At 55.0% G+C, this 23,904-nt stretch overlaps 6 protein-coding genes across 6 annotated transcripts; 3 read left to right on the top strand and 3 right to left on the bottom strand.

Moving 5' to 3' along the window:
* Positions 1-3,498: 3,498 nt before the first annotated feature.
* Positions 3,499-4,875, top strand: PG994_001676 (uncharacterized protein; the record flags this gene model as incomplete). Its single annotated transcript, XM_066853085.1, has 1 exon — positions 3,499-4,875. The coding sequence occupies one exon, from the start codon at positions 3,499-3,501 to the stop codon at positions 4,873-4,875; it is 1,377 nt and encodes a 458-aa protein (XP_066721226.1).
* Positions 4,876-5,190: 315 nt separating this feature from the next.
* Positions 5,191-7,429, bottom strand: PG994_001675 (exocyst complex component Sec6; the record flags this gene model as incomplete). The annotated part of the gene is made up of 2 exons (XM_066853084.1): positions 5,191-6,110; positions 6,178-7,429. The coding sequence occupies 2 exons, from the start codon at positions 7,427-7,429 to the stop codon at positions 5,191-5,193; spliced, it is 2,172 nt and encodes a 723-aa protein (XP_066721225.1).
* A 542-nt stretch (positions 7,430-7,971) lies between these two features.
* Positions 7,972-9,295, bottom strand: PG994_001674 (uncharacterized protein; the record flags this gene model as incomplete). The annotated part of the gene is made up of 2 exons (XM_066853083.1): positions 7,972-9,122; positions 9,184-9,295. 2 exons carry the CDS (start codon positions 9,293-9,295, stop codon positions 7,972-7,974), a joined length of 1,263 nt encoding a protein of 420 aa, XP_066721224.1.
* A 1,900-nt stretch (positions 9,296-11,195) lies between these two features.
* On the top strand, positions 11,196-12,247 carry PG994_001673 (uncharacterized protein; the record flags this gene model as incomplete). The annotated part of the gene is made up of 2 exons (XM_066853082.1): positions 11,196-11,226; positions 11,298-12,247. The coding sequence occupies 2 exons, from the start codon at positions 11,196-11,198 to the stop codon at positions 12,245-12,247; spliced, it is 981 nt and encodes a 326-aa protein (XP_066721223.1).
* Positions 12,248-12,842: 595 nt separating this feature from the next.
* PG994_001672 (mannosyltransferase) lies at positions 12,843-14,446 on the top strand (the record flags this gene model as incomplete). Its single annotated transcript, XM_066853081.1, has 2 exons — positions 12,843-13,035; positions 13,128-14,446. 2 exons carry the CDS (start codon positions 12,843-12,845, stop codon positions 14,444-14,446), a joined length of 1,512 nt encoding a protein of 503 aa, XP_066721222.1.
* Positions 14,447-15,239: 793 nt separating this feature from the next.
* On the bottom strand, positions 15,240-22,041 carry PG994_001671 (uncharacterized protein; the record flags this gene model as incomplete). Its single annotated transcript, XM_066853080.1, has 10 exons — positions 15,240-16,539; positions 16,731-17,051; positions 17,107-17,762; positions 17,840-18,456; positions 18,614-19,904; positions 19,970-20,314; positions 20,353-20,658; positions 20,766-21,146; positions 21,185-21,778; positions 21,835-22,041. 10 exons carry the CDS (start codon positions 22,039-22,041, stop codon positions 15,240-15,242), a joined length of 6,018 nt encoding a protein of 2,005 aa, XP_066721221.1.
* Positions 22,042-23,904: the final 1,863 nt, after the last annotated feature.

Raw genomic sequence — 23,904 nt, 5'->3', positions numbered from 1 at the left:
CCCAATAACAAGTGTACCACCAAGACGGAAATTTGTATGGGTCTGGAGCTGTGTCAGCAGACTGTAGAGTCCTATGCTCTTTCCACTTGCTAACACTGTTGAAGTGCTCCTGTGGACAGAATCGAATTGGTATTTCAACACAAGACTGCACCTACTGCGGCGTTCCTCGCTGCGCATATTGCGAGGTGCAGAAGATTTCAACCAGATAAACCTCGAATAATACTCATCACTCGCCATAAGTAAGAAGATCCTTGTTACTCTATACACGTACGGCGGAATACATGAACCTCAAAGCGCTCCAACTCTTTCATCAGGCGGGATTGGCATTCGGGTGGTTACAACAGATGTTCATCTATTCGTCCTTTCCCATTATTGTAAAACTGGTAGACATCACCTGCCTACAGCCCGGTTTTCAGTTTCAGTAAATAGACATCCGTTCTGGTTCTTCTGGTTCTCGATCTATACAATTCACGGCTTGCTATACAAGGGGTCATTTGCTACATTGATATCACTGGTTATCACAGACACCATAAAGTGCGTTTCCCTTTTTCCGTCTCAGTTCATCGAACTCTGATCATGATGTAGCACGATGAGAGCAAACCAACGCTCCAAGGCGTTGATGGATCCAGGAGGTGGGATGATTGAGACTCTCCAACCCATGCTGTACAGATGGAAAGATGAATTTCTCTGTAGGCGATCAATCCCCCTGCACGTAGAGAACCGCTCGTTATTTGAGGCTGAGGCCGAAAGAAACCCAACCGAGGACGAAGATATCATGAGTGTTCTATCTAGGGCGTACGAGGTGGCCTCTGATAGATGGGCGTACGGAATGAAGCCACTGCAAAAGCTATGTGCAGGTCTCAAGTTGGAAACGCTTAAGTCGAATTTTCTCGATAAGGAAGAGCCGGTCGCATTGGTTTTCGATGGAGATGGTTCTGGGCGAAGAAGCAATGGCCCACTTACATCTGGCGGATTGTACAAGGTACTCAGCGCACCGGTGAGTTGGTTCAATGATCTCTTGTGAGGTAGTGATTACGCCTTTGGATATATGCTAACTAACTTGATCGAAGAGATTCGGTGTTGTCACAGCCCCATTAGCTATCGAGGAGGGTGAAAGTGATACATCAAATGCTCTACCAGTCCCGCGTAGGGTTTGGGCTGACCAGCGCATCATGTAGGTGTCATATTGGATAGTCTAATCATCTTTACTGACTTTCGATGTAGTTATCTGACAGACCCGGATGCGCACAGTCTCTCCGTGCTTGCCGCAAAGGCTTCTGAACCTCAGGCCATGCCTCTTCTCGAATTCATGGCAGACCGCTTGTCAAACGAACCACGGTTTCTCATCCGTGTTCCTGTGAGTCTTGCGTTCTTGAGGAGAGGCGAGCGACGCTAATCGCTATCATTCTATTAGCCAGAGGGCATTGCTGTTTTCAACATGCTATTTCAATTGCCCTTTCTTGTTTTTCGCACCGTCTCATCGGTCGATGATGCAAAGGGACCCTCGGAAACCCGTTCCAAATACACGGACTTGTCGTTCTTGACCTTCGACTCGGCTTCCAATGACCGAAGTGGAAGTAGTACTGAAGCCCATGTCCTCTGCGAAGCCACGTCCTCCTGCTTTATCCATGGGTGGGATTTTGCCAGGTGGACAGCATACGGCTTATTCGACACGTACTTTGACGAGCCGGACTGCAGAGAGTCTGCCACACGGTTTTTCGAGGAGTCAAAAGTATCGGAATCTGAAATCGCAGGCGACCCTCTCACGTTCGCCCGAGAGGATTCAAACAAGCCGGTTGCTTGTCCGAGGCATTACTTCCTTCGTGTCCTTCACGCCAGAATGGTCCGGGTCAGAGATAAATGGGGGAAGGCAATCAATGAGGTACTGGAAATGATGCAAGTTGGGGTAAGTTGTTTCAAGCACATGCTAGAGAATAGTAAAATGCAGAGACCTGTTGATAGGCGATGAATATCCCTATTGGTCTGTGCTATTGAACGGATTCATTTTGAAGAGGCATTACTTGTTGTTCTCGGCCGGCCATCCGTGCCTTGCTTACTTAAAACCGCAACGCTGACCGTCTCACCGCCAGCAGGCCCGATGTCAGGTTGCATTCCAGCCGTTCCGACCAGATACTACCAACACCGACATGTTGTTGAAAGCGATGGATGAACGGCAGGATAAGCTTACCCAAGTCCATCAGTGGAACATCAAAACTAGAAGTCTACTCATCAGACTGAAGCGACTTCTGGAGAAGACAGTAAAATCATGGCAGTCGTTCGTCTTGAAAGATACCAAACACCTGTACCAGCAAAGTTCCCTCGCCAATGTTGGGCCTGAGGCTATTCGAACACTGCACAGCATTGAAGAGTTGGTCAGTGGGCTGGAATGCTTACACGATGAACTGCATCACCAGGTGGAAGTTTTCGAAAAGGGTTGTATGCAGGAGTATGAGCAACACAATCGCGACGTGAGTTCATTCTTTTCCCCGAGCTTCAGCTCTACTTAATTACGCGAGGGCTAACTTGCGACCCAGTTTCATACTTTCCTGGCTGGACAGGCTGAAAGAACAGCACAGGCACAACAGAGAACAGCGCAAGCTCAGCAGCCTATGTCCGAAGATGTCCGGGTGCTGACTTGGGTTAACTTTGTATTCATCACCCATCACCCAGTTCTTGTACTAAACGACTGACTGTATCTGTAGATGTTCCTGTCGGTTCTTGTCGCGGCTTCTCTATGCAGCACACAGACGACTCCTCTTGTCGTATTTCTCGTTCTTCTCGTTACGGTGGTCCTCGCCATCCTAGCATTGGGCGCTTTGAAGAATTGGAGATGGTGCTCCCGTGTCCTGGAGTGGATCAGAGATAAACTGGCAAGTATTCAACGTAATGCTGCCACGATAGCAAAAGACGATCAACCCATTTTGCCTCTCAGCCGTTTTCCAATCACATTGACAACAACAGCGATTGATCAGGATAGCATGGCTGATCCAGCGCCGCCCCTGAAAGGCATCGATAGCCTGGCAATAGATGGTACCTGTACCACGATTGAGATGGCGTCAGAGATGAGCAAACGACAGCATAGTCACAGAGACGCCCATTGAGCTTTTATTAACCGGCGTGGTGGCCCTTGGCTTAAATTCCTCGAGAAGGGCTCCAATGGAGTCTTGAGCGCAAATTTCAACTCCTTAAACAGGGGTTTCGGCAATATTCAATTTCAACGTTTATTTGAAGATGCGGCTTTGCGACTTAGCTCTTGAATGCGAGCAGCTATGGTGCTCTTATGCGCTGAAGAGACTGTTATTGGGAGAATGAACTTGGTGAATGTGCTGCCCGATATACCCCAACAACAGATTTAGGCTAATGTCAAAATACTGCCGCAATGCTACCTATATAAGTTTGCCTTGTGGCGCGCCGTAACACGAACTGACAATTTCCGTAAAAGGAAAGAAGAAGAGAGTTTGAGACGAAATTCCAGATCCTTCTGGAGATTCGTATACCATGCTTGCTATCAATGTTAACACGGTCCTGCTCGTTGGTCACTTACACGCCATCGCCGCCCTTGATGTGCCCGCCAGGCTCACAGCCCAGGTAAAGGTGAACCTGAACCAGCGGCACCAGACCATCGACGGCTTCGGCTTCTCGCAAGCCTTCCAACGCGCCGCCTGGCTGCACGGCAAGCGCGGCCTGGCGCCGGCGCAGCAGCGGGCGGTCCTGGACCTGCTGTTCGACCGCGCGGCCGGCGCGGGCGCCACAATCCTGCGCAACGGCATCGGCTCGTCCGCCTCGTACGACCGGGACTTCATGAAGTCCATCGCGCCGACGTCGCCGGGGTCTCCCAGCGCCGCGCCGGACTATGCGTGGGACGGGGACGACGCGGGCCAGGTCTGGCTGACCAAGGCGGCGCGCGCGTACGGCGGGCTCGCGCACGTCTACGCCGACGCTTGGTCGGCGCCGGGCTACATGAAGGCGAGCGGGAACGACTCCAACGGGGGCTACGCCTGCGGCTCGTTATCGTCGTTATCGAGCAGTCCGAGCTGTGACAGTGGCGACTGGATGGAAGCGTATGCGCGCTACCTGGTCCAGTACCTCCGCTTCTACCGCGAGCGGGAGGGTATTAACATCACGCACCTGGGCTGGCTTAACGAGCCGGACCTGAACCAGACGTACGCGTCCATGCTGTCTGACGGGTTCCAGGCCGCAGAGTTCGCCCGGATCCTGCGTCGGACCATGCGGGACGAGGGCTTTGGCCACGTGAGGCTCGTCTGCTGCGAGGCGACGGGCTGGACCCAGGGGGCGGCCATCCTCGCCGAGCTCCAGACTAGTACTGCCCCAGAGCCCGAGCAGGACGCTGATGCCGCCCTCTTCGACGTCTACTCGGCGCATGCTTACTCGGCCGACGCCAACAGGCCGCTCCGGACCACCCAAAAAGTCTGGCAGACCGAGTGGGCGGACCTGGACGGCCGCTGGAACCCGGCCTGGGACGACCTCGGTAAGGCGGGCGAGGGCATCGGCTGGGCCAACAAGATCCAGGAGTCCCTGGTCCTCGGGAACGTCTCGGCCTGGCTGTATTGGATCGGCGCCGAGCCGACGCCGACGAACTCGGCGCTCATCCAGCTGCCGATGCAGCAGAGTGGCAACAGCAGCGACGTAACGTACAGCGTTTCGGGCCGCTTCTGGGCCTTCTCGCAGTTCTCCCGCTTTGTGCGGCCGGGCGCGGTCCGGGTCGATGCGGGGACGGATCGGGGGTTCTTGGGAACCAGCGCCTTCTCCCTGGACGAGGGCGTCGATGGTGACAGCCGGGCCGTCGGCGTGCAGATGATCAACAATGGACATGTCGACCTCGACGTGCGGGTCGTCATCGAGGGGGGGCGGTAGTAATAGCAGCAGTCCGGAGATCTGGTTGACGAACAACGAAAACAATCTGACCAGGGCTTCTTCCACTGCAACGCAAACCACAGAAAAGAGCAGATCCCCGTCTGCGGAGTACTCGTTGCTTGTTCCCAAGAGATTCATGGTTACGTTGGTAATATGAGCCCGAATTTTTACTGTATATATATGCAGAATAAACTCGCGATTCTGGGAACAGTACCTTCAATGGTTAATTTACAGTAACCATCAATGAGTAGTAGTGAGATGCCTTTATAGTGATCATGCATGGTGGTATATTCGTATTCTACTTCACTCTACTCATTATAGATTCCGCCCCCTCACAACATCCATCTGCGCCGCCCGCGCCTTGACCGAGTTCAGCATGCTCCGCTCAAAGTCGTCGCGGGACCGCAGCACGGCCTCGACCCAGCTGAGCTGGAGGTCCCAGTAGGCCGTCTTGAAACGCTCGAAGACGTCGGCGATGGCCTCCTTGTCCGCCATGATGAGGTCCGTGAAGAGCTCGAGCACGCGCCACGTCTGCTTGACCGAGCTGCCGACGTCCGGGTTGGCCAGGCTGCCGAAGAACTCGAACGCCGTCGAGATGTCGTTGAAGATCTTGTCCTGGAAGGGGTCGGTGCGCCGGAACTTGGCCCCCTTGTTGCGCACGCTCGTCAGGTAGCGCACCAGCAGTTCCTCGGCGAAGACCTCGGTGAAGATGTCGAAGAGCGAGAAGTGCAGCACCGGCTTGTAGTCGGCCAGGTAGTCCTCGAACGTGTTGACTATCTGCTTCATCGTCGCGCTCGTGTACCAGCCCGGCGTGAAGAAGACGGGCAGCGCGTCCTTGAAGTCCACGGCCATGACCAGCGCGACGAACTTGGTGATGCACCACGTACTGAAGTCGACGTAGCCGTCCCGGAGCAGCTCGATCTCGGCGTCCGCGCGCTCCATATATTGGGGCGTCACGATGGGCTCGAACTTCTGCTTGAAGCTCGTGAGATAGGCAAAGCGGCCATCCTCCTCTTGGTCGTCGATACACGCGATCTGGTCGTTGGCGGTAGCAACAAGCCAGTCTTGCAGCGGCGTCAGACCCTCCAGCTCCGGGACCTTGCCCTGTTCGTACTTGAGAGATTCTTCCTCGAGCATCTTCTGGAAGGACTGCTGGCGGCCGCGCAGGCGGATGAACATGGCGTCTATCACTCCTTCCGCTACGTCCGCTCGGTTCGAATTTCCTGCTGCGTCTACTTGTTCCCGTAGCATGCGCCACATGTCCACCAGATTTCTGGTGCGGAAAGTATCCGTATTCATCACTATCCAAATTCGAGCCCTCTGTGTTGCGATTCGCGAAATCTTTCGTCTCCTGGGCAAAGATTCTATCAATCCATTCATCGAGGAATTTGATGATGAGATCGCGGAAGCCTCGCACGAGCTCCTGTTCACGGTTGTCTATGACATGGGGTTTCAGGTCGGTCTCGGCAAACCCCAGCTTTTTCATCTTCTTGTAATACTGCTCGGGCCAATTGATGATGGCTAGAGTGTTCGCCGAACTAGCCTCCGGGTCATCGATGACGCCCACGAGAAAATCGTGCATGAGCTCGTGATAAATATTTCCATACGTCTGGAGAATCCTCCATTTCTTTGGCATCAAGGAGACCATGCCCTGCTTAACAGCATTGAGGTCGTTGAAGTACCACTTCATTAATTTTGGCAGCCCCTCGGGGTCGCCCAGGAAATCCTCTCTAATCTCGTCAAACTGATCCTGACAGCTGATTTTGATAGCTTGGATAAATTTGCCCTTGTAACCTCGTACCGTTTTGGCGCCATCTGTGATGCTCTGGAACCGGGTGGCCATTTCTTTGTGGTCTTTCAGAGCTTCCTGCAAGGCTTCCACTCTCTGGTCGCTCTTCTCCTCGGCTTCCACAATCAGGGCCAACCGTACCACCAGACTGTTGTTGTCCTCGATGAGCAGGTTGATAAGACTGACCGAGACCATGCCAATGTGCTCGTCGAACATGTCGATTGCATCGTCGAGCCTCGAGAAGTAGTCCTCCAAGGTAGACTGTAGGCCCGGGTCGTCGGCGCGCTGTATTTGCTCTATGGCGTCGTCGCGGATATTCCGGAGCTGGGTTAGCTCGTAGTGGACGGCAAGCAGATTGGGCATGGTCTCCGGATCTTGGTGGTCCTCCTGCAGCATGTTCTCGACGACGTTGAGCCGCTCGTTGAACATCTCGAGGTTCTTGCGCATGGCCTCGACGGCTTGGAAGTTCCGGTGGGCCTGGGAGACGAGGTTGATGTTGTTGAAATCCTTGATCATGATCTGGGACTCGGAGCACAGCCTGTCGATCTTGGTCATCTCCTCCTTAATGGCCTGCACCGTCTTTTGGCCGTCGGTCAGGCCATTCATACCAGTCTGGATGGTTTCGAGCTGGTCGCGTAGACTGCCCCGGAGCTGCGAATCGATGACATTCTTCTTCCGCGTGAACTCCAGCTTCAGCGCCGGCAGCTTGTCGAGATCGTCAGGATGTCGGAGAAGGTCCGCGAGCTTGACGGGTGGAGCGTCCATCGTGTCGAATGGCAGGAACCAATCGATGCCAACGCGGCAATAGGGTATTGGGTTATCTATACCATGCCAAGTGTCTCGGGCAGCGCTATTAAAGAGACTGGAGATGGTAGCGTTAAGGAGCGATGCCGGATGTCGATGTTGGATTAGGCTTCAAAATAGATGATGCGTGTTTGGTGTTTGAAGTCGCAAGCAAGCCGGGAGAGAGTGGGTTCGTCCCATGAACTGGCTGGCTGGGCGCAAGCGGGAGCCGGGGGGCCTGACGCTACTTGAAACTTACATACGGTTAGGGGACCTTGACAGTGGGGGGTGACCGCTAAAACGTTCACTACAGACACTACATACTCACGCACTCATGAACCGAACCTGAAGCAATTCACAATCAGACAAAACCAGTCCAATGGTACCAGGAGATATATATTTCATATGTTCAACTGAGCATTGCACACCAAACTTATCGCAACGCTAATCTAACATCAAGTTCTAACATCATAGTCCGCAACGGCACGGAGCGTCGCATCATCAACTGCTTTGGTTTACTCTTTTTACATATTTTGTCCCTGAATGTGACTTGTTTTAATCAGCATCCAGCCTAGCCACGGGCGGCGTGTCATCAACTTGGATCCCGCCCCGTTTCTTCTCGTTTGAGTCCCAGAAGGGGAGCCGCCAGCCGCCTCGTCCTCGGGCACGCTCAGCCAGAGCCGCATAAGGTGCCGGCGCGGCTTGCCGCTGTCGGGTCCGAAGTCGCGGTACGCCGTGCGGGCGTGGAGCGTGTGCGAGTTGGAGACGAACTGGATGTTGCCAACATCAAACGCCATGTGCAGCCGCACGCGCTGGCAGGTCTCCTCGAGCACCTGCGCCGCCTCGGCCTGCGCCGCCGAGAGGGGCGGGATGATGCCGCGGTCCGAGAAGCGCGTCAGGCTCTTGACGAAGTACGGGTCCCACTTGCAGTAGACGCGCTGCTCGCGGCCCGGGTCCGCCGGGTCCGGCGTCTCGAGGTAGAACACGGACGTCCGGATGTAGGGGTCCTCACCCGCCGATACCTCGCCCTTGCGGTCGACGTACCAGATGGGCTGGGTCAGCAGCTCGGCCACGTCGGGCCGCTCGGCCTGCAAGATGTTCCAGACGTGGTGGATCGAGGACACGTCGGACTCGCCGCCGAACTCGGACTTGGCGATGCAGAGCAGGCCGACGACGTCGCAGTCGTCGGCGTGGAAGAACTGCCGCGCGTTCGTCCGGTAGATCCGAACCTTGTCGATCTGCGTGCTGTCGTCGCCCAGGTCCTTGACGTGGCCGAGGATGTGTCCGCGGCCGTTCTGGGACACCGGGTAGCCGATGTAGGCCCCCAGGCCCATGTAGGCCACCGCCGACTTGTGGTTTCCCCATTGTTGCACGGGGAACCCCTTGTACAGTATGAAACCCTTCCCGTCCAGCATCTCGCGGCGCATGGCTTGTAGCGAGGGTGCCAGATTGGGAAGGGGGAAGTTCTCTTTGGTGATGCCCGTCAACAACTCCTTGGAGGACATGAAGTTATCGGCCACTTGTGAGATCTCGCTTATCTCGTCTGCGGAGAACTGATGGACCCATCTTTCAGGGTTGTCGGAATAGTCTTCTGGTTTCCAGACTGTCGGACCTGAAATTGATTTGGGAAAGGAGCTGTATGGGTAGAGTTTGTTGTACAAAGGTGGGTGTTGACCTAACGAGGGTTTGTCAGTACGCAGACTTGAGTTGCAGCCTGGGTGCAATGCTAGACGTACCGGAAGTCTTCAGTCCATCCGGGAAGACATTGCGATTTGGGTGTCTGACAGCTACCTTGAGCTGTTCGATATGATCAACGGGTGAGTCGGTTCCAAGAGCAATGGGTGCCATTTTGGGTGTCAAGTGAGAGCAATGATTATAGTGTGTTGTGCTGTATCTATTTGATTGGTGGTATACTTACACAACAGGAGGTCAGCATAGGCGAGGCCACCCAGGTATATATCTTATTGCCCATCACCCCTCACTTCTCGGCATCCGGCCGATTGTCACATCTACTGCCTCATTGATGAGCTATCACGGAATCCGTCAATCAGTGGCTGTGATTGGCCCAGATTGGCGGCTTTGGGGTAAAGTTTGGAGATGGGCAAGGGGCTCCGACAAGCACGCCATCCTGCCCCATTCACTCGACATTCCGCAAAAGTAACTAAGATCTCAGCTAGGTAAGCCCAGAAGTAAGCCAACAACCCCATGGTTCGACAATGATCTAGTCTGCGCGAAACAATCCGGGCATAGTGATCGCCGCTGCTGGAAGTGATGCGGTTTGGTGTCACGTCATCCGTGACGTCGAGCACGTACCCTCTTGCGATGCCCGAAGCGACAACTGGCGCATCGGAATACGACCCGACAGACAAGCTGGGGAAGGCACAATCACACCTGCATTACGTATTTCGATATATCTCCCTCGACTTTACTGGGTTTCAGAGGGCCGGGAGAAACTAGATAGGGTAATATTATCTACTTACGCAAACCATCATCCTGTTTATATACCTTGGTAATTCAGGAAACGGCCAAGCTTGCTACACTTCGGTAGGCAAGGAAAAGAAACCCCTCCGACTACATAGCACAGCGGCATACCCTTTTCCCAATGATTTGGTATGATGAAGATGCCGATATTCTTTATTTCGCAGTCACAAACAAACCCGAGTCGCAATCGTTGCTCTCGGTGAACTAATATTAGATCGTAACCAAAACCCGGCAAATTTGTTCTATTGAGTATTATAGGAAGATGATGAAGTAGCACCGGTATTATTGTAATAAATATACAATATAACCACCTAATCGCTATATCATTACCATCATCAACTGCGCAGATATGCGATAGATGCAGAAAACCCATGGTGCGGCAGTATGACAACGTGGGTGGCCTAAACTCCAAAAAGAAAGTTCGGTCATGTAAGCTTTTCCTCTTCCCTCCGCTTCACATCGTCTACCTCGTCGTAACCGAATTTCACAAATTGTCATCCAACTGAATCTAAACGATTTGCTGGTGTCCAGGAGATGAGAACCTAAGGCATCCTACAAGATCTTCACTGTCCCTTTGCTCCGGTTCTTCAACAGCTTGGTCTTTACCCTTTTCAACCCATGCTTGACGCAGTGAACTATATATATCAATCATATACTCCAATCAATAGCTCGTTCATTCAGGAGTTTTCTTCGCAACGAGACCGAATTTCTAGACCGGACATGAGCTGGATTTGTGACTGACAAAAGGATGTATCAATTCTTCAATTTGTGACTCGAAAACATGTCACATTGGCAGCTGTGGGCGGGTAGGGCATTTAGGGGAGTTGGAAAGCGACAGGAGATGGTCAAACAGAAGAGCACGAAATTTGAATACGGTTCAAAGAGTTGAGTCATCCCAAGCCCTCCCAGTTGATGTAACGGACTCAATAATTGTCGAGTGGATTTGTTCAAGTTATTACATAGGACCCTCGCAAACCAGGCAACTCCAGTTCAGTCCAAGGTTAAGCTTTCCATTTCCAGGTGGAATGACCAAACACAGGAAATATTCTAATCGGAGGAAGCGACGCCTCTGGAATAATCAATCGCGGGGGAGACAGTGAAGTTCAAGGACTCGAGGGAAGGTGAAAGAAACATGAACATCATCACATTCATCACATACAAACCCATCAGACTTAGACGACTTGGCTGGTTCAACAATCCCCACTAATTCTCTCTGGTTAATACTTTGATATCGTCACCAAAGCTTACCAACAACCAAATATTCACGATGCCACCAGAGAAGAGGAGTGACAACGCAGGTAAGTCAGTCGCACGTGAACCTAGCTGTCTGTCAACACTGCAAGCTTCTTCAAATTACTCACTATACCAGGGCGGGACGGGCCAGCCTCTGGCAAAGGCAAGGGCGAAAATTGGAAGGAGAAGATCGAGCGCCAGTCGCGCGCCATCGACAAGGAGATGGGCTATGACGAGGTCACGCCCGAGAACGCCAGCGAGTGGCTGAACGCCCGGATGAACCGAATCGCCCAGGAGAGCCATGTGCGGTCCGAGCAGGGCTGGCCACAGCTCCAGGCCGGCCTAGACTTTCAGCGCAAGATGAGCCGCGGCGTCCTGCCCGGCTCGAAAGAGACGGCGCAGCCGTCGTCCGACCTCTTCGCGCCGAGGTCTACTCGACAGACGACGTCAACTCGTGCCGCCGCCCAGCGGCAGCCTTCTCCCGAGCAAGACGACAAGGCTGAACCATTGATAGGGCCTGAGCAGCTCCCCCAGGGCTCTCTCAGCACAGCGAAGCAGCAGAATCACCGCCCATCGATAACGACTCCTCCTCCTCCGCAAGTTAAAGCCAAACCATCAAGAGTTCCTGAGTCGCTCCACCAGGGTTTTTCCAGCCCAGAGAAGCAGCAGAAGCCCTACCTATCGATGATGCCGCCTCCTCCTCCGCAAGTTAAAGCCAAGCAATCAAGAGTTCCTGAGTCGCTCCACCAGGGTTTTTCCAGCCCAGAAAAGCAGCAGAAGCCCCACCAATCCATGATGCCCCTTCCTCCTCCTCCACAGGCGAAGGGCGACGACAAGCCAGACGAAGCAGACATTCAGAGTGCCTACCGTCCCGGGCAGCGACCAAGAACCAAACGCCGCCACTTGGCGCCACAGAGCAAGGAAGAAGTCTTTTCCCAACAGGACGATTCGTATGATCAACAGGCCCAATCTAGAAAGCGCACACGAGCCAACCCCCTCGAGACGAATCTTGGCCCTAACTGGGATTTTCACTTGGTGGATGGGAGCAGACCAACCAAGGCACGGGGTAATGGATACGCAATTTGATGGTTCGGAGCGTAGCGAGACGTCGGGGTTTGCTTTGATAGACCGAGAAGCGAGATCAGCTTTGGCGATGGCAATGATATGGCATGGCATGGGAGATAGGAGGGAATAGCGTTTCTTTCATGCGTAACGACGAATGCCCGATGCATTCATAGCGAGCAAGCAACATGTAATTATAATACCACCAGTCTCGATAGATACAAGAAAGAATGGAATGTTTTTGCTTTATTGGCCATTACTTACACGGGCATACTTTATCCAATCGGGGTGTATATACCTCAGTAACACGAGTATGCAGCCGGCTTGGTTCGTTTCCAGATGGCCTATTTATAGGCATGTACATACTGTAATATTACGTACATGCACTAAACGGCAGGGGTGCCCTTGCCTTGGCGAGGAACGGGGGTCATGCCACTTGGTGGGACAGGCCACATTCATCATGGTGGGGCTGCTACTGCCGGGGCTGCAGAGTTGAGACTCGAGAGGACAAATTGGAAAGCTCCAAGCTTAGGGAAGCTCTACCTAGACGAACGACCCCTCCGTCTGTCATCATACCAACACCCAACGCAAGGAAGTGCCATGACACAACAACAACAACATGGCAGGAGAGAAAAAGAAGACCTCGGCTGAGAAGGCCAAGACCATAGTCTTCCTGCATCCTGATCTCGGCATCGGCGGCGCTGAGCGCCTCGTCGTGGATGCCGCCGTCGGCCTCCAGAACCGCGGCCACAAGGTCGTCATCTTCACTAGCCATTGCGATCCAACCCATTGCTTCGACGAAGCCCGTGATGGTATGTTTTCTCCTTCTCCACAGTGCCTTCCGCCCTCCCTGTACACCCTCTCCTTGAAACCGGCAATTGCTTACCGGGTTCGTTCGTGACAGGCACCCTCGACGTGTGCGTCCGCGGCAACACCATCGTGCCCTCCTCGATCCTCTCCCGCTTCAGCATCCTCTGTGCCATCCTGCGGCAGCTGCACCTAATCCTGCAGATCGCCACCTTCTCGACTGAGCTTCAGACCCTCGCGCCCGACGCCTTCTTCGTCGACCAGCTCAGCGCCGGTCTGCCGCTGCTGCAGTACCTCTACCCCCAGGGCCGCATCCTCTTCTACTGCCACTTCCCGGACCTGCTGCTGGCCCAGGGCCGCCAGCGCTGGTGGAAGCGCGCCTACCGCGTCCCCTTCGACTGGGTCGAGCAGTGGTCCATGAGCTTCGCCGACGCCATCGCCGTCAACTCCAACTTCACCAAGGGCGTCGTGCGGCGCACCTGGCCGTCCCTCGCGGCCCAGCGCAGTGGCGGACGTGGAGGACACGATGATTTCGAGACGATCTACCCTTGCGCCGATACCAAGCCGAAGAAGAGCGAAAAGAGCGACGAGATCGAGACGGACAAGCCGCTGTGGGGTGGCATGAGGTTCCTGCTCAGCATCAACCGGTTTGAGCGCAAGAAGGACGTCGCGCTGGCCATCAAGGCGTACGCAGGCCTGAGCCCCGCGGCGCGGAAAGGCGTCCGGCTCGTCGTCGCTGGCGGCTACGACCCTCGCGTCCCGGAGAATGTGGGCTACCACAAAGAACTAGTTGAGCTAGCCGACTCGCTGGGCCTGACCAACACGACGGCCAAGACCATGGTGACGGCGCTCGAGGTGCCGCCCGAGATCGAGGTCCTGTTCCTGCTGTCGGTCCCGAACCTGCTCAAGGAGATGCTGCTGCGCTCGGCGCAGCTGCTCGTCTACACTCCGGCAAACGAGCACTTCGGCATTGTGCCCCTCGAGGCCATGCTGGTCGGCGTTCCTGTCCTGGCCGCCGATACGGGCGGTCCTGTCGAGACGGTCCTCGAGGGCGAGACGGGCTGGCTCCGCTCTCCGGCCGAAATCGGCGAGTGGACCGAGGTCATGGACACGGTGCTCACCAAGCTGTCCCCGGACGAGCTGACCAAGATGTCGCAGGCCGGCGTGTCCCGGGTGAGGACAACTTCGGCGATGTGCAGATGGCGGCACGTGTGGACTCCATCATGGATAAGATCTTGGCCACCACGACGAAACCAGGCTCGTGGGGGCCCGTGTTCCTCTTCGCATTTAGTGCGTTGGGACTTGTGGGTGCAGGTTTGGCGGTGCTTGCGAATCTCGTCAATAGTCGGCGCTCAGAACCAGGCATGCACGAACATTGGTGAGGTTGGATGGGGTAGAAACCCTCGGTGGCATTAACCCCTCGGTGGTATGAATCAGTTTTCGAGATGATGGCTCGGCGATGCGAACCACTTGACGGCCGTCATGCCATTGTTTCGTATTTGGGGCGCCAGATACCTGTATTGTATATAAGACGAGAAAGAAATGTCATCACATTATTGCAGCTACTTGTGTGTGAATCACTTTGCGACGTAAAACAGTCATAGTTGCGTTGGGAATTTTGCATGAATGGCATAGATCTTGGGTATATACTCTTACAGGAGTGGTGAAGCGGCCCACTGTACGTCTCGACCATCCACATCCCCGTTGAAAACTTGTGCCTAGCCCTTTGAAGATCATGAACCCTTTCCATCCCCGACTAACGCTGAATATAACGCTTCCTTGGGAACGCCGCATGCGAAACCAAATCCTCATTTGGCGGGAACCCACAACAATGTACAGTCGTCAAAGGAAAACGCAGACTCGGTAAACAAATAACAAACACTAGGACTCCCCATGAGAACCAGCTATGCAATAATCACAAATGTCGACCACCGGACCCCAAATCTTCTCGGAGGATGAGCGCTGACAGGTAACCTCCCTACACGAATGAAAACAAAACAAGAAGAGAAAAAAGCGGGCTGATCCAAACAACCTCCGTATTCAGCCGTTCCCCTCTCCGGCACAGAACCTCGTGGCAATGTGAAAGATTCACTGCACCTACCAAATTACGATACAGACACGCCAGAGGAGCAGCCAGATGTGGGTGCATTACTAGATGCAGTCCTTACTTCACGAGAAGTTCACCCTGCCCAAAGACGAGAAAGCGCTACTAGCGCCCGTATCTATCAGGCGGCTGGCGACCATCGTACATGCTGCGGTCCTGAGGCCGCAGTTGTTGCTGGAGGACAGATTGCTGGTGCTGTTGTTGCTGTTGTTGCTGTTGTTGCTGCTGCTGCTGCATCTGTTGTTCTCTAAGCTGCACGTCACGCAAATCTTGAGCTGGAGTTGCGTAAGCGCTTCGAGCATCGTAAGCGCTGGGTGTGTAGCTCCTTGGTGGGCCCGGATCACGGGGATCCCTGCCCGGCACTGGCGTGGCGTATCGAGGATACATAGGAGCCTGAGATGGCGGTGGCTCCGGAGCTCGTGAAACAGGCGCGTATTGAGGCTGCAAAGGAGGTTGCATCCGATGTTGGGGATAAAGGTCTCGTGCGTCACGTAGATTCATAGCATCCCGAGGATCATGTCCTCGAGGCGGGGCGGGAGGCGCTGCCCAAGTAGCTTGCGGCGGGACAGAGCTGCTGAGATGAGGTGGCTTAGGTGTTGTTGCATGCTGTGCAGCCCAAGGTGACTGAGCAGGCGGGGGCTGACTCATCTTGGGTGGCCCCCAGCCTTGCGGTGGCGCTTGCTGTTGCTGTTGAGGCGGCAGACCATGCGCGGGATGTGATCCTGGCCAACCCATTTCCCGAGCAGCCATCTCGCGACTCATATCCCGGCCCATCTCCCGAGCAGCCATCTCGCGATTCATATCCCGGCTCATATCCCGAGCAGCCATATCCCGGCTCATATCCCGGCTCATATCCCGAGCAGCCATATCCCGGCCCATCTCCCGAGCAGCCATCTCGCGACTCATATCTCGACTCATATCCCGGCCCATATCTCGACCCATATCTCGACCCATCTCACGGCCCATATCCCTGCCCATGTCGCGCACCATGTCATTTCTCATATCACGGGCGGCCATTTCACTTCGCATATCACGTGGCATTTCTCGAGCCATGTCTCGCGGCATTTCACGAACCAGATCTCGGCCCGGTGGTGGCGGAGGTGGTTCATGGGCACGTGTGACTGGAACATGGCCATACTGAGGCGGCGGTGACGCGGCAGACGGAGCCTGTTGAGCAGGTCCGCCGTAGCCATAGCCGGGTTGGGGCTGGTAAGGCATCGGGGCCGCCTGAACTTGCGGAGGATATGGGTGGCTGATCTGCGGCGAGTTCATAGCCTGCTGATGCGGAGACGGATACTGGCGCTGCCGTCCAAAATAATCGCGTTCAACTCGCTCGGCCTGGGGATCCATAATCATATGCCTGGGTGTGCCTAATGGTTGGTGCTGTGGTTGCGGCGAGGCAGTGCTATACGGCTTAAGTGATGGCATTGACGACGGCGCTGGAGGCGGATTACGACCATAAGGAGGATAAGCTTGTGCTTCTGGCATCTGCTCGCGTCGAACGTGTGACGGTGGAGGCGGAGGCGGTGGAGGACGATTAGTTTGCGGAGGCGGCGTTGGTGATGGTTTCGCTACCGCTGCCGGCACTTCGCTAACTCTCTTCGGTTGGGGTGGGGAGGATCATTGTTGAGGAGTGACATGATACTAGACGTCTTGCGTTCGACAGGACGGGGCGGCATAGACGCCGCAGCTGGCGGAGTGGGCTGCGCGGGCGGAGAGTTGAAGTGTTCTCCTGGACTGTTGAGTTCAGTCACAGACCGTGACAGTGTAGACAAGGGTCGTGTGGCAGGCGGTGAGGGATGCATATCACTAAAGAAACGACCAGGTGGTTGTTGCAGAATAGCCTGGAAAGGCGCCTGTGAGACAGGGGGGTGCAGCGCGCGGGGGATCCGGCTGTCGAATAATGGGTGAGCTCTCCTGTCTCGGAGGTTGCATGCGGCCCGGCCCCGGTGAAGGCGCAAACGTTTCATACGGCGACCCAACATCAGGTTCCTGCTTCACACGCAATGGTGGCGCGCGCTCTGGCTGACGAGGTGGCTCCTTGGCTGGTTTGAGCTCCACCATCTGTCGTTCGGGCTGAGGATCCATCATTGAACCAGGCAGTGGATGTCTTATGTTAAGAGATTCTGCAACAGGGATAGAAGGTTGTGACACTTTCTGGACCAGCGGAGTTCTCGCAGGTTGCTGGAGAGCAGGCTCGCGTTCCCTCTCCGGGTAAGTAAACGGTGCACGCACTGGCCGTACGGAAGGGGACATTGCCTGCGTGACAGGTTGAACAAGCGGTTGAGAAGCCGGCGGAGCCGTCGCCGGGACCTGTTGGACTGGTACCGGTGTCTGCTGAGGTTGAGAGAAGGGCGATTGTGCCGGTTGCGGCTGTGCTACGATGGGTACATTAAAGCGACCTGCCTGGGGTAGCGCTGGTGGAGGTGGTGGTGGCTGCTCCATCTTTGGCGGAGGCACATCTTCCATGGGCGTATCAGGCGCGCTTATCGGGCGATTGGTAGGCGTCGATGTATCGTACCGCTTCTTGACGTTTGGAGTAGGCGTGGGGGGTGGTGGAAGTTTCTCTCCACGTGATTTCGCGCTCTCGGCCTCTGTGACCATGCCCTCCCATTCTGGGTTCTCTCCCTTTTACGCGCGTAGTAGTTTTTGACCTGTAAAGTTTGTCAGTAGTTGGACATGTAAGGGAGGCAAGAGTGACGTACCATCACCGTAGTCTTGGTTCGCATGTGATTAGCAATGGCGGCCCAATCACTTCCGAATGATGAGAGCAGAGCCGGGAAGTCCGCCATCTCAGGTACACTCCAATAACTCGAGGCCCCAGAATTCGCTTTGTGGTCAGAGGACGGAGTCTGTCTGATATCAAAAGGCGTGATAACAGATGGCTGTGGTGGTTCCGGCCTCAACTTCGGTGGGGCCATCACCTCCGAGATAGTACCGGGGATGGGCGATGGTATGGCACGCTCCGGACTGACAATCGGTTTCGCTGCTGTAAATGGCGCTGGTATAGTGACAGGAGGCATAGCCGAGGTTCCTGGAGTAGCTTCGAATTGGTTAGGTACGTGCGGAATCCCCCCCTGAGCCTGCGGAGCTGCCCATTCTGCCGGCGGCTGGACACGAGAGCTAGAGCGTGAACGGTTGGTTTTGCCGGTGGGTACGGGCGTCGCTGGCGCAGCTGCCAGTGTCTGGTTCGCACGCTGCTGCTTCTGTTCCTTATCCTTTGCAGCACGGCGGCCACGCTGCTTGCGCTCTGGTTTCTCGCCGTCGTGTTTAGCACCTCTGCGGCTTGGGGTCGACGTTCCCGTAGCCTCACCATCGGTGGCTGGTGTAGCTTCAGAATTAAACGTGGGGGCAGCTGCGCGCCGAGGACGACGCCTTTCACCATTCTCGCCGGTCTCATGGATTTCCTCAGTCTCGTTGTCGCCATTACCGAGTTCCGAAACAAGGCACTAGATCTCTGTTTCCTCGGCCCCTCTTACGGGTCCTCGGCCGTTTCTTGAGCTTCTCTTTGAGATTCAATTCGTCCTTCTCTTTCTTCAAGTAGTAGAACTGAATGCTCGTGCCAAAGTCCCTGTTCGGCAGTGGATCAGCAACCTTGCCCCATTGCTTGGGGAATTCTAGATAAGCCTTTTCAAAGAGGGCAACTTCCTCCTCAGTAAAGTTGTTGACTGGTGGCAAAACCTCCCAAGCTGCCACTATCTCGTTGGGTTGGAGAAAACCTGTGTTGTCGACGTAAAATTCGTTCTCCCTCTCTTCGGGCGTTTGAAACTGAAGCGGTGGGATGGCTTCCTTTGCATCGATTCTGTACTTCTCCTTCTCTGCCCGCTCCGCACGCTCTCGCTTCTCGTCCTCGACCCGTCTAGACTCTTCCAAAATCCGTTCCAAGTCGCGTTCTGATGCATATCTGCTGCGCCTGGTTGACTCGGGCTTGGCTTCGCCATTCCAACCGACTTTATGAGATGGTGCATCAGATGTGCCAGGGGTAAACCTTTCCCGACTTTTGACAGCGGCCGGGTCGTTAGACGTAGTAAAGCGAAGATATGCCTCGTACTTTTCTGCGTAGTCTTTCTGCAGCCTCTGCTTCTCGGGCATATGGTCCATTGCATTATTTTCGAGCTCTTGCAGCAGGAACGCGTTGAAGGCGGTAGCAGGTGTGTTCAAAGACTTGACAAAGTTTTGGTCTTCAAACCACGGCTTGTCATCAAAATCGGGTAGACTCGAAAGAGGTGGCGTATTCATCTGCACACGTACGGTGTCAAGAGCTCGCGAGTCCATATCATCTATGTCGGTCTCGTCGTCATCCTCAGCGGGTGTTGGAGTACTAGTTGCACCTCTGCTGCGGTCGGTCGATAAAGGAGGTTCGTAGCCTGGGAACAGCGATGACCTTCGAGACTTGGGAGAAGCAACCCCGTTGGTCCGATCGGTTTTGGGTACACCCAGCAAACCTCCAGGTTGATCGGCCTTTGGCGCTTCGCCAATGTCTTCCATAACAACGTCGCCTTCGTCCGCTTTAGGTTTCTCCTCAGCAGTCGCCGGCTGTTGATCCACCATGTCCACATCTTGTTCAATAGATGGATGGGGTACTTCCGCTTTGGCGGGACTCGGGGGCAGGGGTGACTTCAACAGCACCGGCGAAGCCGCTTTCTCCGAGGGCGCCTTCACACTGGGGGCCTTGACACTAGGCGCCCTTTCACTGGGGGCCTTGACACTGGGTGCTTTTTCGCTGGGCGCCTTTTCACTAGGGGGGGTCTCGGGTACCGTGGCCTCTTCCTGTCCCCCCATCACCACATCAGCCGGAGCTTCTTCCGGCTGCGGCGGAACTCTTCAGTCGCCACCTCCGGTGGGATTTCCGCGCCGTCCGGTATTGGCCCAACCATGGCTAATAAGCCTTCAGACTCGAATACAACCTTATTGACGGCCTCGAGAGACATTGAAACGTGACGGACTATTGCATCAAGAGGGACGGAATCCTCTCGCTTTTCCAGTTGTTTGAGCTTTGTTTCCGTTTCGCCCATCTGGTCGGCGATATGATCCCCCATTTCTTCGTCATCGGAGTCAGATGCTTGTTCGATAATCGGCGCCTTAATCTTCTTCTGGGGGCGCTTGTGAACTCGGACCTGGTGGATGCGGAGCGTGGGCTTTCGCGATACTCGGGGCTTTTCATCGCTAACAGACGGCTTCTGGTCCATACTAATATTTTTGGTTGCTTCATGCGCACCAGGATCCGTCCCTTTACGGCCTGGCTTCGCGAATGCGGGCGACTCCTGGGCTTTGAAGGCTTCCTCGGATTTGTGATCTCTATCCCCGAGGAACCGGCTGGTCTGGCCCTTATCTCGCCCTTGTCGAATTCCTCGCCTTCGTCCATATGATGGGTCCCTCGGTTCAGGGCATCTGATGTTGTAGACTGGAAGTCGGCCTGGGTATCACTACTACGGGGCCGCCTTTCGCCTTCGGATTGCTGATCTCCAGGTCCATCGGGGCGGAATCCCGGAAACGATTCGACGACACGAAGCTTTGCGATCTGCTGGCTTTGGGTGACTCCGGACCTCGCTTTAGGTTTGGATTAATCCACTGCTTGGACGAAGGACCAGGTCGTTGTGCTCGAGGGCCAGAGGGTATCGCAGGACTTACTTCAGAAAAAGCAGCTTTGGACGGCCCGGTGGGCGGTAGTCGTGCTTCGGGAATCGCCGAAGGGCCGGTGGGAGGGCGTTCATCTTTCAGCGCCCTTGGCCCTGTTGGAGGCGCCTTGATCGTTCCAGTACTAGCCTCAGAGATCGATGGTGTCCTGTTCGGCACCGACCCAAAGGACGGCGCGGCAGGCGCAATGGGAGGGGGCGAAACATCTCTCGCGGACTGCGGTGGCTCATGCGAGGTTCGATCCACCTTCATACGCATGTCGCGCTCACGAGCCTCACGATCATCCCGAGAATCACGTGACCGAATATCACTATCCATAAATCGGGGACCATCACGATCTCGATCGTCGCGGTCCCGGTCCCGGAAGCGCCCATCCTGAGAGCGAGCCCTAGGTCCGGGTCCGTATCTGTCACGATCCCGGTCTTCATAGAATGGCCTGCCACGGCCTCGATCCCCCAAACCCCCCGTCCCCGTCCCCTGCCTCGTCCACCGAAGCCGCCTCGGTAGGATTGTGGTCCAAAGGGAGGGTCGGAGTTGGAAGACCCAGCGGAGAGTGGTCCATCCCTTGATCCCCTTCGTGCTCGCTCTGCGTCTACCCCAAGCGGCGCATCGCGCAGATCCCTTGAGTCCCGAAAATCTCTCCCTAGCGGCGGCGACCTTCCTCGGGGCGAGGGTCGTCTACCTCGGAAACTATCTCTGTCGCGCCAATCGCGTTCCCTTTCTCTGCTCCGCTCGTCCCGGTAGGGACCATCGCGCTTATCTCTGAAATCGATATCGCGATCACGTCCCCGGTCGCGGCTGTCGTCGCGCCATCCACGCCCCCGGCCTCTACCTCGGCCTCGAAAATCTCCTCCACGGCTGGGACCACTCGGGGGATCTATCAGAGCTCTAGGGCCTCGAGGCGTGTCCCGCGGCAGCGTATCGCGGAATCCATCTCGGTTGGCCTGGAAGGATGCGTTGTTGACACGGGTTTCCGCTGAAGTCCGCCGCGACCCTCCGTCGCTATACTGCGAGGCACGGTCATTGTAGCGGTCAGGGGAGCGGTCGCGCGATCTCGAGCGACGCGAATCGCCATCATATCTTGACCCTGCATAGCGGGAAGCCCTAGGACAAGGTGGAGGGTGAGTACGGGAGTAACGGTTAGGAGAACGCGTAGGTGAGGAACAAGGCCTTGTGGGATAGCCAGGGCGAGGCCCGTAGGTTCTTTTACGGGGTAGAATATTGTGCATCTGTCCTTCATGGTCACAAGCGAAGTTCGGAAAGAATACATGGTGGAAAGACAAAACACGACGGCAACAAATTTCAAGTAGACGCAATAGTGGATAGGGTTCAGGTAACAAGAGGTTTCGGGAGACACGTACATGGCCAGTAGGGCTCAGGGACAGCCAAGATATGGAACAGTTCTATTGAGTTCGCATGCGAGCTGGTCCGAGGTGGATGCGCCGGAGTTGGAGGTTGATTTGGGCACGAGATGTTGCCGGTCCAGGTGGGTGGGTGTAGAATGTTGCAAAAGGTTGATCAGATGGATGGTCGAGGTTGAATTGATGAAAAGCGCCAGCAGGGCTTTTCGGGCCTTGATGCCACCGCCTGGTTTATCGAGAGGTCGGAACCGGTATCAAATACTAATACAAAAACAAATGCGACCCCTAAGATATGGCTGACCCCTTCATTGGCGGTGGTGATGGTGATTGAAAGCGGTCGCGGTTTTGGGTGGAATCTCTTGAAGGAGGGTTGAAGAGGCTGAAATTGAAGATCTCGAAAACACCTCTGCACAAACACACTCTCACAGCACACACCACCACTACGCACGCCTACCAAGTACAACCATACCCGTTGTCTCGCGTGGCGCTAGGTGCTTGACGCTAGGCCCGAGCAGGGGGGGGAGGGGACATGGACATGAACGAATCTCTGCCTAGGCCAGCCAGCCCAGGTAGGTACTTTTGGATGTACCTCAATATGCCTCTCAAGCTTTGGCAACAACAAACACACACACACACACACCCAACAGCCCTGCAAGCTGGTACGACACCGCAGACAGGCCCCCCCGTTCTGCCAATCGGCATTGATGGAGGGCAGGGGAAGGGGGCTGGTTGGATGGATGTACCAGGCTATCGAGGCACCTAGCCAAAGCCCAGGTCAGGTAGGTATGCGGCGTTTTTGGCTCCTGGGTACGGACAGGACTGGCGACTGGGTAGCGTAGCACTATCAGCGTTACATAACAACCTTGAAGCCTGGGAACCTTGAAATCCATCAAACCGATCAATGAGAGGAGCGCTAGCAACGTTAAAACAAAACCGGCATCCCAAATCTCGAATCCACTCTTCTTCAGAACATTACGCCCGCATCTGCAGAATCTGCCACCACCCGACTACTGCATCCGTCGACTGTACCATGGTTAGGGGCGACTCAAACCTACATACACGGTCATGCTACCCTGGTGTTTAGCAACATTTAACAAGCTCATAAACGTCCTGCCAAGCATATTCGTTAAGAACTGCCCAAGAGAGAATAACCATAGATGGGATTGGATTGATCAAGTGAAGATGAACCCAGCAACCGCTGCGGACATTTGTTGGACGGACGAAAAACGAAAGAAACCTGAAAGAAAGCAAGCAAAAGTACAGTACGGAGTACGTAAGTACTTGCTCGCTTCCTACCCTTGTATGACCTAAAACGCCGACTGGGCATGGGACATGACACAGTGACTCAAATCTGCGAATCGTGGGGTCGACAGTACCGGGCCAGGCTGGCTGGCAGGCCAGGCCGCAAAATAAGGCAAGGGCGCTGGTTCGTAGCCAGCTGTACTGTAGGCTCGGAAGCTCACGCCGAGCGCAGACGGACCAGTTCGCCTATGTTAGACCCAAGTTAACCTGGCACTTGTTCTCCTGCGAAACTACCTAAGGTAGAAAACAAATTGATTTGATTTCTGGCACAGGCACTCTCTTCAATTGCCATGCGCCAACCTCTGTGACACATGCGATGGCATTGAAAGAGCATTGATTTAGGTAAGTGTCAAAGGTACCTAGTAAGCATCGAACGAGCCGGACAGGAAGGCTACAGGAAGCTGACGCTATGCTATTTACGGAGGGAGTACCTTCTGCAATTTGTACATTGAATCCCCAATTCTCTTACT

The sequence above is a fragment of the Apiospora phragmitis genome (assembly GCF_038363925.1).
Source record: "Apiospora phragmitis strain CBS 135458 chromosome Unknown utg000002l:1.0-5516284.0:1.0-5523493.0, whole genome shotgun sequence".
Lineage (NCBI taxonomy): Eukaryota > Fungi > Ascomycota > Sordariomycetes > Amphisphaeriales > Apiosporaceae > Apiospora > Apiospora phragmitis.
This window is presented reverse-complemented; position numbering and strand designations above follow the sequence as displayed.